Source organism: Lepidochelys olivacea, assembly GCF_965140295.1.
Source record: "Lepidochelys olivacea isolate rLepOli2 genome assembly, chromosome: 3".
In the NCBI taxonomy this organism is placed as follows: Eukaryota; Metazoa; Chordata; order Testudines; family Cheloniidae; genus Lepidochelys; species Lepidochelys olivacea.
This window is the reverse complement of record NC_140413.1, coordinates 183,536,853-183,555,607: the sequence shown is the minus strand read 5'-3', so window position 1 is coordinate 183,555,607 and position 18,755 is coordinate 183,536,853. Positions and strand designations below refer to the sequence as shown.

The 18,755-nt window shown below is 41.3% G+C and overlaps 1 protein-coding gene across 23 annotated transcripts in view; it reads right to left on the bottom strand.

The window, feature by feature from the left end:
• Positions 1 to 3,006: 3,006 nt before the first annotated feature.
• Positions 3,007 to 18,755, bottom strand: part of NRXN1 (neurexin 1) — a 1,255,052-nt gene continuing 1,239,303 nt past the window's right edge. For all 23 annotated transcript variants that reach the window (XM_084623802.1, XM_084623813.1, XM_084623792.1 and 20 more), the window contains one exon: positions 3,007 to 6,312. In XM_084623802.1, coding sequence (XP_084479928.1) covers positions 6,008 to 6,312 — 305 coding nt within the window. In that variant the 3' untranslated portion in view covers positions 3,007 to 6,007. The remainder of the gene's footprint in view (positions 6,313 to 18,755) is intronic.

The following is an 18,755-nucleotide window of genomic DNA, read 5'->3' as shown; positions in this document are numbered from 1 at the left end:
AAGTGTTGGTAATCCCAAATCTCCTCTATGGCTGTGAGATTTGGGTGACCTACAGAAAACACCTGGAACGCCAGCACCATCACTTTCTTCAGAAGATCCTCAACATAAAGTGGGAGGATTTTCGCACTAATGCCAATGTCCTCACAGAGGCCAACATCTTCAGTGTTGAGGCCCTGATTATCCAGCACCAGCTGAGGTGAAGTGAGCACTATGTGTGCATGCCTGATGTACACTTACCAAAACAACTGCTGTATGCCCAACTCATCAAAGGAGAAAGGAAATGGGGAGGCCAAAAGAAATGCTTTAAAGACACCCTCAAGATCAACATTAAGAGATGTGGCATCAACACCGCACACTGGGAGACTGCAGCTCAGGACAGGGATAACTGGAAAAGACTTGTCAGAAAGGGAACATCCACTTTTGAGGAAAATCACCTTGCCCTGGTCACAGAAAAATGCCAGAAAATAAAGGAATGACAACTGTCACACAGCAACTGTGGGCCAACCCTGTCTCCCAACACCACCTGCAGTGTCTGCCTATGAGCCTGTGGCTCAAGGATCAGACTCATCAGTCACAAAGAACCCATGAAAAATAAACCCTGTGAAAGAGATCATCCTCGACCGCGAGGGATCGCTGCTGCAGCCACAGGGGTGGCCAAACATTTTGGAGATGTGGTCAGAAATATTACAGATTGGGTGGTGGCTTTCCCAAGACTCTTCTTCTCTCTTACAGACACTGTGCTGCACAATGTAGTCCCATGTGGCACTCAAAACACTTACTCCTTTACATTAACATGGACTATGGAAATGGGACCCATGAATGAGTGCACAATATGCTAACCCCTCTACTGTGGACTAACACACTGTGTAAACAAGCTCAGATATTCCCAAATTCAGGAAGCAACTGCTACAGTTCTTGCACTTCTTGACAATGCAGTCATGTCCCTACTAGTCCCAGAATGTAAATTGTTGTGGATTACTGGATATCAGATTTCTAAATCTCTCAAGTCTACACTGGCATGACATTATTATGCTTAAAGATAATTTGCTGACCAGCAACCCCATGTTCTCACAGAATAACAGTGTTTTACTGTCATATTTGGCCTCCTATTTTCCTTGACTCGGGATATTGCAGCCCAGCTAGATCTGCTAAGATGTTGCCATGTGGACATCTACGCTTCCTGAAACAGAAGTGGAGACAATTCATCATGCATTTATTAAAAGAAAGGGCAGGAGCTCTGATCTTTCCAAAGGGAAAGAGTTTGAATCAGAAGTCTGAAAAAAGCCTGGGAGAAAGCCTTGAGAGGCACTGGGGAAAGGATCGCCACAGTGGTTCATACTAACACTGCACACAAAGAGAGAAAAAGGGAGTAGGTCCACCCAGCAGCTGATGAGGGGTGCTGAAGCCGAGAGTTTGGTTTTTTTCCTGAGGAGGATGTTTTAGTTTATCCTAGAAAGGGAATGTTTTTGGTTTGGCTGGAGGGCTAGAACCACCCACCCAAAGGGTAAACAGAGGCCCTAGTCAAAGCTGATGATAGCAAGGGAAGCAGCATTGCCATCTCCAACCATTCAAAAATCACGAGTCAGGCCACAAAAACCATGATTGGCTTAAAAATCAAGAGATTTTAACAAAACAACATGTTTGGGTTCTTATTATATGTTCCGGTTTCTGAGCTGTTAGGAGTCACTTTTGCAATCTTTTATTTGCAACCAGAGAGATTGAAGTGTTCTCTGACTGGTTTATGAATGTTATAATTCTGCGGAAGTGAAGAAACAGATTGATAGAGCCAGAAGAGTTCCCAGAAGTTTCCTACTACAGGACAGGCCTAACAAAGAAAATAACAGAACGCCACTAGCCGTCACCTTCAGCCCCCAACTAAAACCCCTCCAACGCATAATTAAGGATCTACAACCTATCCTGAAGGATGACCCAACACTCTCACAAATCTTGGGAGACAGGCCAGTCCTTGCCTACAGACAGCCCCCCCAACCTGAAGCAAATACTCACCAGCAACCACATACCACACAACAGAACCACTGACCCAGGAACCTATCCTTGCAACAAAGCCCATTGCCAACTGTGCCCACATATCTATTCAGGGGACACCATCACAGGGCCTAATAACATCAGCCACACTATCAGAGGCTCGTTCACCTGCACATCCACCAATGTGATATATGCCATCATGTGCCAGCAATGCCCCTCTGCCATGTACATTGGTCAAACTGGACAGTCTCTACGTAAAAGAATAAATGGACACAAATCAGATGTCAAGAATTATAACATTCATAAACCAGTCGGAGAACACTTCAATCTCTCTGGTCACGCAATTACAGACATGAAAGTTGTGATATTACAACAAAAAAAACTTCAAATCCAGACTCCAGTGAGAAACTGTTGAATTGGAATTCATTTGCAAATTTGATACAATTAACTTAGGCTTGAATAGAGACTGGGAGTGGCTAAGTCATTATGCAAGGTAACCTATTTCCCCTTGTTTTTTCCTCCCCTCCCCCACCCCCCCAGACGTTCTTGTTAAACCCTGGATTTGTGCTGGGAATGGCCCACCTTGATTATCATACACATTGTAAGGAGAGTGATCACTTTAGATAAGCTATTACCAGCAGGAGAGTGGGGTGGGAGGAGGTATTTTTTCATGCTTTTTGTGTATATAAAAAGATCTTCTACACTTTGCACAGTATGCATCCGATGAAGTGAGCTGTAGCTCACGAAAGCTTATGCTCAAATAAATTGGTTAGTCTCTAAGGTGCTTTTCTTTTTGCGAATACAGACTAACACGGCTGTTACTCTGAAACCTCTCACAAATAGCTCTTTTGATGACAATAAGAATACTCATATGAGTCACTGCTCACCAACATAGTAAAAGTTGCACAAAAGTAGACCTGTAATTAAAAGAAAGTCCTGTCACTTTAAACTCTATTGTTTTCACCAGTTTCTGATAAATATCATATATAAAACAAAGGTAAGAGAAAAAACAAAGCAACATTTGTATTAAGAAACATTTTATTAACAAAACAGTAAATTCCACTTGCTTAGCATTTCCAATAATGGATAAATTGGCTTTGCAACAAATCAAAAAAAATTGTAAATATCTATCACAGAAAGCACTATAAGGTTAGGGCATTGGGCCTCTTTTTTGATTTCTTGGGGATGAAATCATTTCACATATTTTAGTGTTTTGTTAAAAAGGCAACACTATACAGTAATAGAAATGAAGCTATCTCAGTCAAACACTTTAGATTGTTATAGATATGGAATCCAATTTTTGTTAGGCATGTTAGGTATTAAAATGTTTAAAACATTTTAATTCAGTTATTGAAACTTCTGATACTCTTATACTTCTATGCATCTTCATTGTTAAATCATGAAATCAAAGAGAAAAAGGAGAACCTCCATAAAGAGTTGTAGATAATGTTTGCTTTTATCAGTTGTATTCCTTTTATTCCTTGATGTATTTATTTAGTTAAAATATTCACTTACTGGTATGTTAAATGCTTGAAAGATAGCGTGGTTGCACCGCCTAGGTTAATACAGTCAATATCAAGCTGGAAAGAAACATTTCAATCTGCCCAAACCATACATTGTACCATCTCAGAACTCCTATATACAGGTTGTCTTTGCCCTTCCATATACCTTTCAGTGCTGGAAATCTCAGTTCTGAACATTACCTGGCAGTCAACTTATTTTTTCCACACTGACTAAAAAAATCATGATTTTAATATTGATCTTGAATATACCTATTCCTTGTCTTCCCCAGGAGACAGCTAAGTTACAAAGGTGGGGGAAGTGAAGAATGCCACAGGAGAACAATGATCTAATTTTTTTTGAATGGATTAAAAAAAATGTCGTGCAACCTCACTTTCACTTTCCGCAAACAATCATAAAAATAAAAATCCCATTACAAATATACTATGATACACACCTCAATTTGTTTGGCAACCACAATGGCATTCTCAGATACATGTCGTGTCTGTCCAAGATAGATCACTGTACCAGTTCCCACATTTTTCATCAGCTACAGTGAATAACACACAAGAAGATGTGTTGGCCCTGCTGTTTAAAGCTAATTTTAAATTCCATTTCCCTGTTTGCAAAGTGTGAATATCTATATTCCTCCTAGGAGGCCTTCCAATGATTCAGAAGATTTCTATTGAACTACTCTCTCTGTCTAATGTATTCTCTTTGTACCTCTGTATAAGTGATATGTTAACTCTATGATTTATTGCTGTGAACCCAATGAAACAATATTACTAAAACCTTAATGTATAAATCTATAACATTATGATATTTAATATGTTTAATTAATATATGCAGCAATTAATGTTATTTTAAAATATGATCACTGATCAACTTATATTTCATCGACAGGTTATGGTATCACGTAATACTATAGAATCAACTTAGCTTAAAATACTTTCTCATATGACAAAATGCACACCTTTGAAAAATGTTTAGCAAGATGTACCTCAAATCATTTATTTATTTATTCTTTAGGGGAAGGGGAATTCCTCAGTGGAAGTAATTTAAAGTGGTAGACCTTTTTAGGTCTCTTACCAACCAACTGTGTAGTAAAAGAATGCCAGATACACGCTGTATGATTCATATTAAGATTCACAAGTTATTAAATTTTTTCATAGTTTCCTAAGGAGCAAGATTTCTGTAAAGCAAAACAGACTACTAAGTGATTAAACCTTGATTAGAGCCTAAAAGTCACTTTACCTTGCTAAATGATAACTCATTTATGAATGTGGTACATTTATGGGAAAATCAGCGATTCTGATTGACTTTATTGATGTACATTGGGAGCAGGGGATGGAGACCGGAGGGGAGAGGAAAGTTACAATAGATATATATTTTTTGCTTTTTAATCCACTTCTTTCAAACAAACTACTATAACTGAATTGCAACAGAATAGAGGCTGTACAGGTAAGAAAAAAATTAGCTGACTCTTATATACATTCATACACATCCCCTTAGTATAATCACTACACTGTAAATTTTAAAAAAAAAGGAAGAAATTTGTGACAATTTATAGTGGCTGCAAAAAACTGAATTTATGTCTGTTGCTCCAGATGTCATAAAACTTTCTATATCTAGGAACACTTAGAACATTGAGTTTACCAAAAATGGCTGAAGAGCAGATATAGTTTGCATTTCCTATACAACAGGCTATAAAACATCACTTATCACAGTCCAGAAAGCACATATAGATGTGTTTTATATAAACGTATGTAATAACATATTAAGCGTGCATGAAAATTTCCCAATGATTGCATCTATGCCCTCTTGTTTGTTTGCTTTTTGTGAAAATGTGCCTTATATTCCACATTTTTTTGTTTTGTTTTTGAAAATAAGGCCTCCATACTATTTCCTCACAACCAGAAAGGGGCTTTTTGAAAATGTTTTTACATAAGTCTTCAGAAAAGCCAGCACTTCATTTCAAATGCAAGTTTCCAATCACTGTTTCACTGCACCAGGTGGCAAACTTTTTATGTTTGCTTGTTGAGTCACCATATATAATGACAGTCTTCTCTGGCAATAAGACTAACTTACTTCTCAAGAAAGCGCTAGCACTTTGGCTAAATCCAGAATCATAGGTAGCTTCTTTTTTTTTCTCTGTGTGTGTGTGTGTGTGTGTGTGTGTTTTGTTTTTTTATTTAGTTTGTTTCATATTGTGCCTTGATGCTGTAGTAATACTCCTTGCTTTATGAATGCGTGGTGTCATCATTGTCTCTCAGGAATGTTCCAGCAACATAAAGTCAGGCAGAGTAAATGAAAACACTGTGGATGTTTAGAAATATATTGGCTCCTGTTTCTGAAAAACAAGAGCATGAAATGCTTGTTTTTAAAACAGTCTTTCCTTTCTGATTGCGTTCCCTGTCTTCTTTTTTTATGTGCTTCATAAAAAGTAAAGTAAATAAGTTTGTATTATGTCTCAGATAAAATGAAGACTATTTCTATACAAGTGTTCTCTTAGATGTTGGGATCAGACATAGTATTCCTTATCCTTATTTTTCTTGTTCTTGTTGGAACTTTTAGCACTGTTGGGCTGTTTTTCTTTAATCACAGCCCCATTGGACTGTGCTGAGTTACTGATGTAGTTTCGACTCTCATCTACATGGTATGAGCCTTCATCTCTGTTTCTGTACTTGTACATGGCATAAAGAAGGATTAGGATACACAGTGCCGCTGCTGCAACAATTCCAACCACCATGCCTGTTGTGCTGCTGGATTCTCGAATCACTTCCGCTGAGCCTGGGTATTCTCTTCCTCCTGCTCTGGTAGGATTTGCTGTAGGTAGATGACGAAACAAGGGAGAGGTTATTATTGAGTTTGCACACTGCAAATTTTCACTCAGATCTACCTGCTACAGCCATGTATCAGTCCAATAGCACTCACTTGTGCAGGCAAAATAGATGTGTGTCAAATGTACAGTACCAATGCCTCATGATCACTGAAAAGCACTGAAACATTTGGGTACAGATCTTGCAGCCCACTTCTTTTTCATGCCTATCAATTTGATTAAATGGGCTTTTAAAATAAAAGAAAAGTTCAGTTTAAACCTTAAAAACAAATTTGTTTTATTGCATTTATTTTACTGCAAAGAGTCCTTAAATGTTTTGAAATAACAGGTGCATCATGATAACAGAATATTGATGCTTGGAGGCAGATCCATTTTAGAAAACATCTCTCTCTAGTAAGAGAATTACAGGAAATATTCTGCTTGCAAAAGATTTCACGAATAAACTAATCTGTGCATGCAAAAAAGGCTAGTTTAAAATTATGGGGCCAGATTCTCAGCAGGATTGCTAAATATCTCACTACAGCCTGCATAACAAACTGTCTCCCCACATCTCCACTCCCTTCTCTGGCTTCGCCCTCCTTTCATATTAAGTCCCTGCTACTTTTCTCCCTTTCAAGGTACTATGTAGCTCTGCCCTCTCTTCTCTAATCAATTTCTATGCCCCTGCTGCTCTGTATGCTCCAGCCAAACCTCTCTCTTATCTGCTCACTTTTCCTCTTTCATCCACTCCCACTTCTTTCAAGCTTCCCTTTATGGTTGAAACAGTCTCCCAAATAACAACATTAGCTTTAATAATTTTTTAAAATCTGTTAATTAAGGGCCCTATCCTCTAAATACTCACCCCTATTTCACGAAGCATTCAAGCTGATAGACCAGACTCTACTCTGCCTTATTCAGTTTTGATCTGCATTGCATTAACTTGTGTAAAGTCTTCTGGGCAGCAACTGGTATTTGTTTGACACTTTCTACCTCCTCAACATTGCTGTGCCTATATCAGTAGCACTAGTAATAGATCTTATTAATAGATTTTATTTATTTACTTATTGTAACTTCCTGAAAGAGAAGAGGTAGGTTAACACACCTGGAGTGTCTGTGTGTGTTTATGTACAAAGTGATCACCTTTTAAAACATACCAATTATGTCCTAGATAAAGGTGAGGTTACCTTGATATTTGCAGCATTCCCTATAATTATACCAGTACTTTATACCCCAGAGGATGAGAGCAGCATAGCCATGACACTTCCAGCCTGAGCTGGTTCCAAGAGCAAGAAAAAAAGATGGTGAATTGAACCTAGATATTCCACTGAGCAGAGCAGAATATTGTCATTAGGCAACCAAGCTGGCTCTTAAAAGCTGCTTTTAAAAATAATTATGCATGACTATAAATGCTGTCAGTATGATATAAATGTTAACTAAACTATTATTAAAAGCACTAGTATGAGAAAGCATGCATAATGCTAGATTTATCAGGTCTTCCCTCAAATCAGCATTTTATAAAAGTGCAGTAATTGTTGGCAAACCTTTTGCTAGAGGTGTACTAACTGACACTAGACTCTAAGCCTTCTTTAACAATGTGCAGACAAGATGTGAGACTCATTTTAAAAACATTTAATTAAGGGTAATGCCGCGCACATTATAAATATTGGTAAAATGATGGCAACAAATTCTGACAACCTGAATGGAAAACAGCAACCAGCTCAGGGCATCTGCAATTGGTTATGAAGACAGACAGACAGACAGGCACAAAACAAAAGACTTTTTTTGCTTGGTATTACCCACAATTTATTCATTTATGTTTTGTGTTCTTACTTTTAAAACATCACTTCCTGGCACAGTTACCCTATCCTAATCTATCTATCTATAGACGTATAGATGTAGATATAGATAGATATAGATATTACATTACAAGATGACATTTTCTTGTGCTGAAGGGACAGAGGCAGCACACTGAAAAGCCTAAAAACCACCAACCCTGGAATACATGTTAATGATTGTGCAGCAGTGGGTACTGTATGAATATAGTTTGGATGTTGGTACAATTGGCTTCAAAAGATCATAAGGTTTTATTATGTAGTGTTATAATTTTTATCAAAATAATATGCTTTCAAGGTGTATGCCAACTTTCTAAGTAATTGGAGTCCATCTCAAAGCAAACACTGACTACAATAGGCTCTGTTTCTTGATTGTACCTACTGTCATAGATGGAAATTCTCCTATCCTGAGTGTGTCACTAATTGTATTACAGAAGACAATGCACTGTCACTGAACAAAGCCCCTTGAGTATTTTTTTATTGAACTAAAATGAAACAAAGACTTATCTTACTATATGTGATTTCACAAAAGTTAATTTCTGCCTGAAAAGTAATGGAACCTACTGAATAAACTCTTGTCGCTACCTGATGGACTAAAAAGCTGTTCTTTCTCCTTCAAATACAGACATCTGTAATAAGTGCTGTCAATTAACTTCACTATTAATGTCCACTAAATGACATCTCACAGCTTGCTTATATGGGAGACCATTCTTTGATCACTGAAGCCTGAGGAAAGCAAATAAAGAACATTATTTCAAAGTTACCTAAACCCACTTCTTTTAAGTATATTTTCACAATTATCTCACCGACTCCATCTATCTGAAGAAGACACAACCATTTAATTAATATTCCTTAAACTTACTACACTTTCAAAGTGGCTCTTTCCTAATTTGGGGGTTGTGATTAAAACAAGTTATTTTTGTTTTATTTATGCTTTTGTAAAAAGAGTAATGTAACTCCCAGAGCAGCCATAGGGAGATGGAGCAGTGTCCATGGACTACCTTTGCCACTCTGAACAGATCTGCTTTTCTGTAGTCTCAGTCTCCTCAAAGACACTCAAAACTGTCACCCTAGTTCATCTATGAAACTGCAAAATAAAACCAATAACTATGCAGACTGTTTGGATTTCAGATAATAAAAATAAAGGTCACAAATCTTTAAGAAATAAAAAGCCACAAACAAAAATTGAAGCTGCCTTGATTGAATTTAGGATGGTTCAGCGAGGAGCAAAAGAAGAACATAAACCTGTGTGCATATCATCCCAGTGATAGGAAATGCCAGCCATGCCATCTTGCAGTGATCCTTTCTCAAAACAATTGACAAGATGTGTATATTGACTTTTCCTCATCAAGAGTCTTGCACTTTTAGGCGATCAATTTTGAATCCCTATTCTACCATATGTTTGAAAAATCTTGTATGAAATAATCATAATTGGCCACAGTTCTATACTGTGTCATTATGGATTAGAACATAATTATAATTCTTGGCTGCCCTTAAAAATGGTTTTACATTTAAAGGGAAAAATCTGACTATTTGCAGTGTCCAGTTTTCATTAATCCTGTAAAAAGAAAATTGGAAATGAAGGCTCCCCCAGCGTTTGTGAATTTAAACTAGCCCACACGTTAACAAACAAAACAAAACACAACCCCTTCTTCCCTTATTGTCATGCTTTCACACAAACAGAGTTCAGGAATTTACAAGAAAAGAATACATAAATGCTACATTTACAATGGGGCATGAACACAATTATTTACATGCATGCAGTAATTTGCACTCTATGTGTGTGCTTGTTCTAGAGCCGCTGCAAACTATTTGCAGGATATTCAGATTCTGGTGAGCAAGATTCTCTGCTTTTATGAGCTCACTGCAGTTCACACATTAGACTGTGTCATTAGGAAGAGTGGTCTGAAAAAAATCCATGCACTCCCCCTGTTGCACTGGAAGGGAAGAGCAAGCATAAACCTGCAAGTGTAGAGAAAAGTAAAAGACCTTTTGAAATCTCTGTATTGGGTTTCTGGTGGAGGACCGCCCATAGGCTCTGGGCTTGGGTGAGTTGTACGCTCTATCTGGACTTTTTGCTGCCAGACATGCCTGACGCCCTTGGGGTGGGTTAGAGCTCCATGCAGGTTTGGTTTCCCGGGAAGAGCCACTGGTTGTGGCTGGGCAGGTCGTGAATAGACCTGGGCAGTTCGTGGATAGACCTGGGTCCATGTGCCTGTATGAAAGTGAAGGTTGGCAGACCAGTGTGAGTCACAGGAAGAGAGTGCCCTGCAAAGTCAGAGGTGTCTCTAAAGCAAGCCCTGTGACTCCATCGAGCGGGCATTGCGATAAATGCCCTGACCTCGGCAGTTTCCATCTGCATGGCATGACCGGTGAGGGGGCCTGTCTGGGTCTAGGAGTGTGTGATCCCATCCCTTCCATCCTCGGACGGTCTGTTTCCATACCCTCTTTCCTCCCCTGTCTCTAGCTCCCGCCCCGAAGGCGGCTTGACAAGCCACTGACTGGGCTGATCACCTCACCTGAAGCAACAGAGTATGTGGCACCAGCCGATGCTCTTTGCTGAAGGGAGGCTGTAAGACAGTTATGAAGACCCTAAACAAAATCTTCCCGTGTGAGTGTGACGAGTGAATTGAGTTAAGTACTGGGGACCGGGAAATCCAAAAAGGATTCCCCTCTTGCCAGGTGAAGTACTGAGGGCTGGAGGATCCAAGAGGATTCCCCTCTCGCTAGGTACAGATGGGGGTTGGTGAGTCAAAAAGGATCACCGTCCCGCCAAAAGGCACACCGGCGTACTACATGTACGCAAATTATAGTCCTTTCACTTGCAAGTTTTCAGAGAAATGGAATTGGTATACCAGGGATGATCCGAAATTACAGTTTCCCTTAGAGGGAAGTTTCGACCTTGACAAGATTGTGCACCTCAAAGGCGCACTTCTTGCCAGTAATGTCAGACAAGGTCAGTTTGATGCATATTCCGATTTGTATGGGGAAACAGAAAAACGGCGCCATGAATCTCAAATGAGGAGTCTCAAGGACTCCCAGAAGATACTTAAAACACTATTAAAGAAGATAAGAGAAATTAGCTTTTCCCCAAACCCCTGCAGGCCAACAGCAGATATCTCTCTCTACCCTTCAAGACCTTTTCGGGGTACCCCCACAGCTCCCTCTAAGGATCTTATAGATTTATGTTTAAAATGTAATAGGGGTGGGCAATATTCCTATTCCCCACCCCGTCTCTTCACCTCTGTCCATTTCTATTGGTCCTTTGTTTGACCATCATGCTTTCCTCCTAAGCCCTTGTTCACCTGTTAACCTTTTGGGAAAGGATTTGCTGTGTAAATTAAATTGTACAATCTATTGTACCCCAGATGGTATGTATCTGGATTTGCCTGGTCCCGCTCACAGTGAGGTCCTGGCAGTTTGTTTGCGGACGCTGCAAAACAGGAGACCGACCCCAACCCTTCCTCGTTGCAACAGGAACTGCTGGCTAAGGTCTCTCTCTCTAAGGTCTTCCCCTTCCTGCTTCTCCACGTGGGCACCAATGATACTGCCAAGAATGACCTTGAGCGGATCACTGCGGACTATGTGGCTCTAGGAAGAAGGATAAAGGAGTTGGAGGCGCAAGTGGTGTTCTCGTCCATCCTCCCCGTGGAAGGAAAAGGCCTAGGTAGGGACCGTCGAATCGTGGAAGTCAATGAATGGCTACGCAGGTGGTGTCGGAGAGAAGGCTTTGGTTTCTTTGATCATGGGATGGTGTTCCATGAAGAAGGAGTGCTGGGCAGAGACGGGCTCCATCTTACGAAGAGAGGGAAGAGCATCTTTGCCAACAGGCTGGCTAACCTAGTGAGGAGGGCTTTAAACTAGGTTCACCGGGGGAAGGAGACCAAAGCCCTGAGGTAAGTGGGAAAGCGGGATACCACAGGAAGCACAGGCAGGAATGTCTGTGAGGGGCGGGCTCCTGCCTCATACTGGGAATGAGGGGCGATCAACAGGTTATCTCAAGTGCTTATATACAAATGCACAAAGCCTTGGAAACAAGCAGGGAGAAATGGAGGTCCTGGTGATGTCAAGGAACTATGATGTGATCGGAATAACAGAGACTTGGTGGGATAACTCACATGACTGGAGTACTGTCATGGATGGTTATAAACTGTTCAGGAAGGACAGGCAGGGCAGAAAAGGTGGGGGAGTAGCACTGTATGTAAGGGAGCAGTATGACTGCTCAGAGCTCTGGTACGAAACTGCAGAAAAACCTGAGTGTCTCTGGATTAAGTTTAGAAGTGTGTGCAACAAGAGTGATGTAGTGGTGGGAGTCTGCTATAGACCACCGGACCAGGGGGATGAGGTAGATGAGGCTTTCTTCTGGCAGCTCACGGAAGCTACTAGATCGCATGCCCTGATTCTCATGGGTGACTTTAATTTTCCTGATATCTGCTGGGAGAGCAATACAGCGATGCATAGACAATCCAGGAAGTTTTTGGAAAGCGTAGGGGACAATTTCCTGGCGCAAGTGCTAGAGGAGCCAACTAGGGGGGGCGCTTTTCTTGACCTGCTGCTCACAAACCGGATAGAATTAGTGGGGGAAGCAAAAGTGGATGGGAATCTGGGAGGCAGTGACCATGAGTTGGTTGAGTTCAGGATCCTGACGCAGGGAAGAAAGGTAAGCAGCAGGATATGGACCCTGGACTTCAGGAAAGCAGACTTCGACTCCCTCAGGGAACGGATGGCCAGGATCCCCTGGGGGACTAACTTGAAGGGGAAAGGAGTCCAGGAGAGCTGGCTGTATTTCAAGGAATCCCTGTTGAGGTTACAGGGACAAACCATCCCGATGAGTCGAAAGAATAGTAAATATGGCAGGCGACCAGCTTGGCTTAATGGTGAAATCCTAGCGGATCTTAAACATAAAAAAGAAGCTTACAAGAAGTGGAAGGTTGGACATATGACCAGGGAAGAGTATAAAAATGTTACTCAGGCATGTAGGAATGATATCAGGAGGGCCAAATCACACCTGGAGCTGCAGCTAGCCAGAGATGTCAAGAGTAACAAGAAGGGTTTCTTCAGGTATGTTGGCAACAAGAAGAAAGCCAAGGAAATGGTGGGCCCCTTAATGAATGAGGGAGGCAACCTAGTGACAGAGGATGTGGAAAAAGCTAATGTACTCAATGCTTTTTTTGCCTCTGTCTTCACTAACAAGGTCAGCTCCCAGACTGCTGCGCTGGGCATCACAAAATGGGGAAGAGATGGCCAGCCCTCTGTGGAGATAGAGGTGGTTAGGGACTATTTAGAAAAGCTGGACGTGCACAAGTCCATGGGGCCGGACGAGTTGCATCCGAGAGTGCTGAAGGAATTGGCGGCTGTGATTGCAGAGCCATTGGCCATTATCTTTGAAAACTCGTGGCGAACTGGGGAAGTCCCGGATGACTGGAAAAAGGCTAATGTAGTGTCAATCTTTAAAAAAGGGAAGAAGGAGGATCCTGGGAACTACAGGCCAGTCAGCCTCACCTCAGTCCCTGGAAAAATCATGGAGCAGGTCCTCAAAGAATCAATCCTGAAACACTTGCATGAGAGGAAAGTGATCAGGAACAGCCAGCATGGATTCACCAAGGGAAGGTCATGCCTGACTAATCTAATGCCTTTTATGATGAGATTACTGGTTCTGTGGATGAAGGGAAAGCAGTGGATGTATTGTTTCTAGACTTTAGCAAAGCTTTTGACACGGTCTCCCATAGTATTCTTGTCAGCAAGTTAAGGAAGTATGGGCTGGATGAATGCACTATAAGGTGGGTAGAAAGCTGGCTAGATTGTCGGGCTCAACGGGTAGTGATCAATGGCTCCATGTCTAGTTGGCAGCCAGTATCAAATGGAGTGGCCCAAGGGTCGGTCCTGGGGCCGGTTTTGTTCAATATCTTCATAAATGATCTGGAGGATGGTGTGGATTGCACTCTCAGCAAATTTGCGGATGATACTAAACTGGGAGGAGTGGTAGATACGCTGGAGGGGAGGGATAGGATACAGAAGGACCTAGACAAATTGGAGGATTGGGCCAAAAGAAATCTGATGAGGTTCAATAAGGATAAGTGCAGGGTCCTGCACTTAGGACGGAAGAACCCAATGCACAGCTACAGACTAGGGACCGAATGGCTAGGCAGCAGTTCTGCGGAAAAGGACCTAGGGGTGACAGTGGACGAGAAGCTGGATATGAGTCAGCAGTGTGCCCTTGTTGCCAAGAAGGCCAATGGCATTTTGGGATGTATAAGTAGGGGCATAGCGAGCAGATCGAGGGACGTGATCATTCCCCTCTATTCGACATTGGTGAGGCCTCATCTGGAGTACTGTGTCCAGTTTTGGGCCCCACACTTCAAGAAGGATGTGGATAAATTGGAGAGAGTCCAGCGAAGGGCAACAAAAATTATTAGGGGACTGGAACACATGACTTATGAGGAGAGGCTGAGGGAGCTGGGATTGTTTAGCCTGCAGAAGAGAAGAATGAGGGGGGATTTGATAGCTGCTTTCAACTACCTGAAAGGGGGTTCCAAAGAGGATGGCTCTAGACTGTTCTCAATGGTAGCAGATGACAGAACGAGGAGTAATGGTCTCAAGTTGCAGTGGGGGAGGTTTAGACTGGATATTAGGAAAAACTTTTTCACTAAGAGGGTGGTGAAACACTGGAATGCGTTACCTAGGGAGGTGGTAGAATCTCCTTCCTTAGAGGTTTTTAAGGTCAGGCTTGACAAAGCCCTGGCTGGGATGATTTAACTGGGAATTGGTCCTGCTTCGAGCAGGGGGTTGGACTAGATGACCTTCTGGGGTCCCTTCCAACCCTGATATTCTATGATTCTATGATTCTATAAGAGAAACACCTGTGAATAACAGGAAAAAGCTTCAGAGAAGCAGCCATGTTAGTCTGTATTCGCAAAAAGAAAAGGAGTACTTGTTGCACCTTACAGACTAAGGAAGCTTGTTTTGATAGATTCCTAACAAGGCAAAATATCGATACAAAAGTATGTGTAACCAGTTGTACTTTTAAGCTATATAAGCTCCTGTATTTCTGTATTCGGCAGAGCAGCCCTGCCTGTCTCTCCTTGCAATGCGCATTGCTTGAAATGAAGGGCCTCAGGCTGGTTCTGATCTAAACACAACACGTGGACATTTTTTCCGCCACAGATGTTTGGCTGCATGTGTGTTCTTTCAGCATGCTGTCCCCGCTCTACGCAGATAGCGGAGATAGCAGACTTTGATTGAATTGCCCAATAAATCCACAGACTAGGTTTTCAGTGAAGGAACTTGGTCAGGTTTATTGCCAACAAAGCACGCTATTGGTGCCCTACACTTGCTACAAATACATTCAAGGCATGTATGCCCATGACAAGGGACCGACTCAGTGAATGGTGGGACTTTCCATTCTCCCCTCGGCCAGACCCCAACACCGTCTCAGAGATACCTCTTTATACCCCAGTACAAACATGTTATGTATTGCCTCTCTGACATAGCAAGGTGCCACCCTCTTATGTATCTGGGTGCCACCCTTTGATGTATTTGGGTCCCACCCATTACCTTGTACATGTTGGTTCGAGCATAACATCTCTATTCATCATGCTGTCATCCTGACCTTATCTTTAGGATGGGTCAGTGTGTTCCTTTTATCTTTGGGGAATGTGTTTGGTATCAAGGTGTTCTGGTACCACCTTTCTGGAATGTATTTGTGTATGTATTCGTATGCCTTGCAATACTTAGGAATATGTGTTTCTGCTATATCAGCCCTGTTCTTGCCAGATTCTGTGAGCAGGCCCTGTCTCTTGCTCACAACTTAACTTTGCTTTATATTAGCAAGTTTTGACCATTACTTTAGCTCAGGCCTCATACCAGGTCTCTGATGCAAGGGCTTATGTCTCAGGTCCTCTTTCTACTATACCCCCTTCCTGCCCTCCACCCCGACCTTGGGACAGAGTGGGAGGCAGAAGAGGAACTCGGAGAGTTGTCTCATAGTCCCAGTGCTTCCCAAGGCCACTCTACGGATAGTGCTCTGTATGCACCACCTTTTGCTCGATACTCTGCCCATGCCCAAAGACACAGTCTACTCCATGTGCAAGAACTAGCACACAGTTAGCTACATAGCTGATCTGTACAGTAATCTCTAAAGTGAGACTACTGCATAATGATTCAACTAGAATGGAAGCTGGGTGTGTGTGTGAGAGAGAGCGAGAGAGTGATATGATAGTAACATATAAAGATGTTATTGTAATTAATGGTGCATCCAATCATGAGTTACATAGGACATGCCAATCTCATGCCAAAAACATTTTTATACTAGACCATACCATCATGTATTCCGCATATGACACATTTCACAGGGAAAAAACTATTTTAGAAATGTTTTTAAAAATTATTGGGGTTTTTGTTGTATAACTCAGCCTGTAAACTCAGATTCCTTACTGGGAGAGCACTAACATGTTTCAAACCCCTCTAAAAATGACCTAAAATAGCTTTGCTATGTATCAAAATGCCCCAGCTTTAAAGCCAAATATCAGGACACTTTTCAGAGCTAGGAGCAAGTGCTGGGTGTTTCGCTGGAAAACTAAAATTTTCCCCTTTGCATGGAATAAAGCACTCATTTCTAAGATTAATGGGCTGCAAGATATTGGACTCAAACAAGGGGTCAAGAGAAATCTTGGAAGCTAATATCTTATGTTTGTTGACTATCCACCCTGGAGTTTGGGTCAGTGTCATTTCTGGAAGTAATGTTTACTAATTGTTTAATGGTTGCTATTTGAAGCAGCTTTGAATGGCAAAATAAGTCTAGGGGGAGATGGATTAGTGGGTGCAAGTGCGAAAATCAACAGAGAACACTAAAGATATTGATTATGTGGTGCTTAGCATTACATTTAGCACACTATACATATTAGAGATGTCTGAAATATTTCACACTGAAATACTTTTAATCAAAAATAGCCTTTTTTTAAACTAGAACTTTCCACAAAACCAAACTGTTTTTTAAATTGTAATTTAATTTTGTTTTTTGATGGAAACTTTAAATGAAAATTAGCCTGTTGCTTTTACTTTTTTCTTTTATGTTGCTGTTTTCACATTTCACCTTCACTCACTGTCACTGAAAACTATTTCCCCTCCCTTTATTTGTATGGTCCATCATAACTCTTTTTCCTTTGTTTTTTTTTCCAAACCTCTCTCTCTTCCACTCCAGTTTTTTTTGTTTTCTGTCATGAAATCACTCTTCTTTCCTGTGTTCAGTTGTCAATCCTTTCTTTCTTTGTATTTGTTCCCTCATCAGTCATCATATCATTCTTTCTTTTCTATATTCAGTCATTTGTATTGCTACCTTCCCTTTTCAGTATTCTGATAGATCTTCGCTTTTTGATGGGGGAGGAGGAGAGATTGCATTGGGAATTTTGATTGATCAGCAAAGTCAAATGGTGGCTTTTATATAGTCAAATATTTCAAATTCGAAAATAAAATTTTTCAAATTTTCTTATTTTATAAAACTATAAAAAATGAAAATGAAATAAACTCCAATAACCTCAGTGGACATTTTTGAAACTGAAGCGTCAGTGTATTTTCAAAAAGAAAAGGAGTACTTGTGGCACCTTAGAGACTAACCAATTTATTTGAGCATGAGCTTTCGTGAGCTACAGCTCTCCCACCCCCACCCCCACCCCCACCCCGCCGAGGTTTTTTGACCAGCTCTAGTCTATATTCTGCAGTCCTCAATAACTACTCTGCAATTAAGGGTGTATTCAATATCACATGGGAACTCTCCTGCAAAAGATCTGTTCCTGAAGAATGGCCAGGCTGATATCTAAGTAAAGAGCACAAATTATATTACTGAATAATAAAAGAGACCAGGGTGAAATCCTAGCCCTATTGGAAGTGAATGAGTGTTTTGCTACTGATTTCAAAGAGACCAGGATTTCACCCCATTTCTCTTTTTCCTCATCCAGTGTGCAGAGAGAATAAAAACTAATCAACCTTGGAGCAGGTGTTATGCATGGAAGAACAGAGCTGTAGTTGTTGTAAAGGGTGGAGAATTTGATGGTTACTTAGCGCTTAGGGTATAGAGCGACTAATGATTCTGGCTCATGAGCTGAGCCTGATGTGCTGGAACAGATAGTTCTATTCCTCTTTGCAGCTGTGGGTGATTCCCTGTAAATCTTGCTGTCACTAGGAAGCTATTACATGTAAAGGTAAGCATCTGTGCCTTAGATGTCATGTATAGCTTGAGTGCTAGTGCTCATGTACCTGAAGAGCACACCACACTCTAGATGCTTTAACTACTATAATGTGGAAATACAGAGAAAGTACACAGTACAGCCAGGAAGAAAAGGGCTCACACACACAATTTGCAAGCACCTTATATTTGCGCCCTGTCCCCATTTGGAGCAGGGAAAGGGGTGTTATTGCCCCACAGCTGAGTCCATTTGACCACCCTTAGCCTCAGGATAGTACAAGCTAGGGGCCAGAGTCAATATGGCTGTCCTCCCCCACAGGGTGGTGTTGCCTAGTGGCCTGAGTCAATATAGCTACCCTTCCTTGCAGCGCTGAACAGTTTGATGGCTATTAGGGGATGGGCCACCATCCAGGGGGCCGTTGGCTGGGGTAGGGGCCAG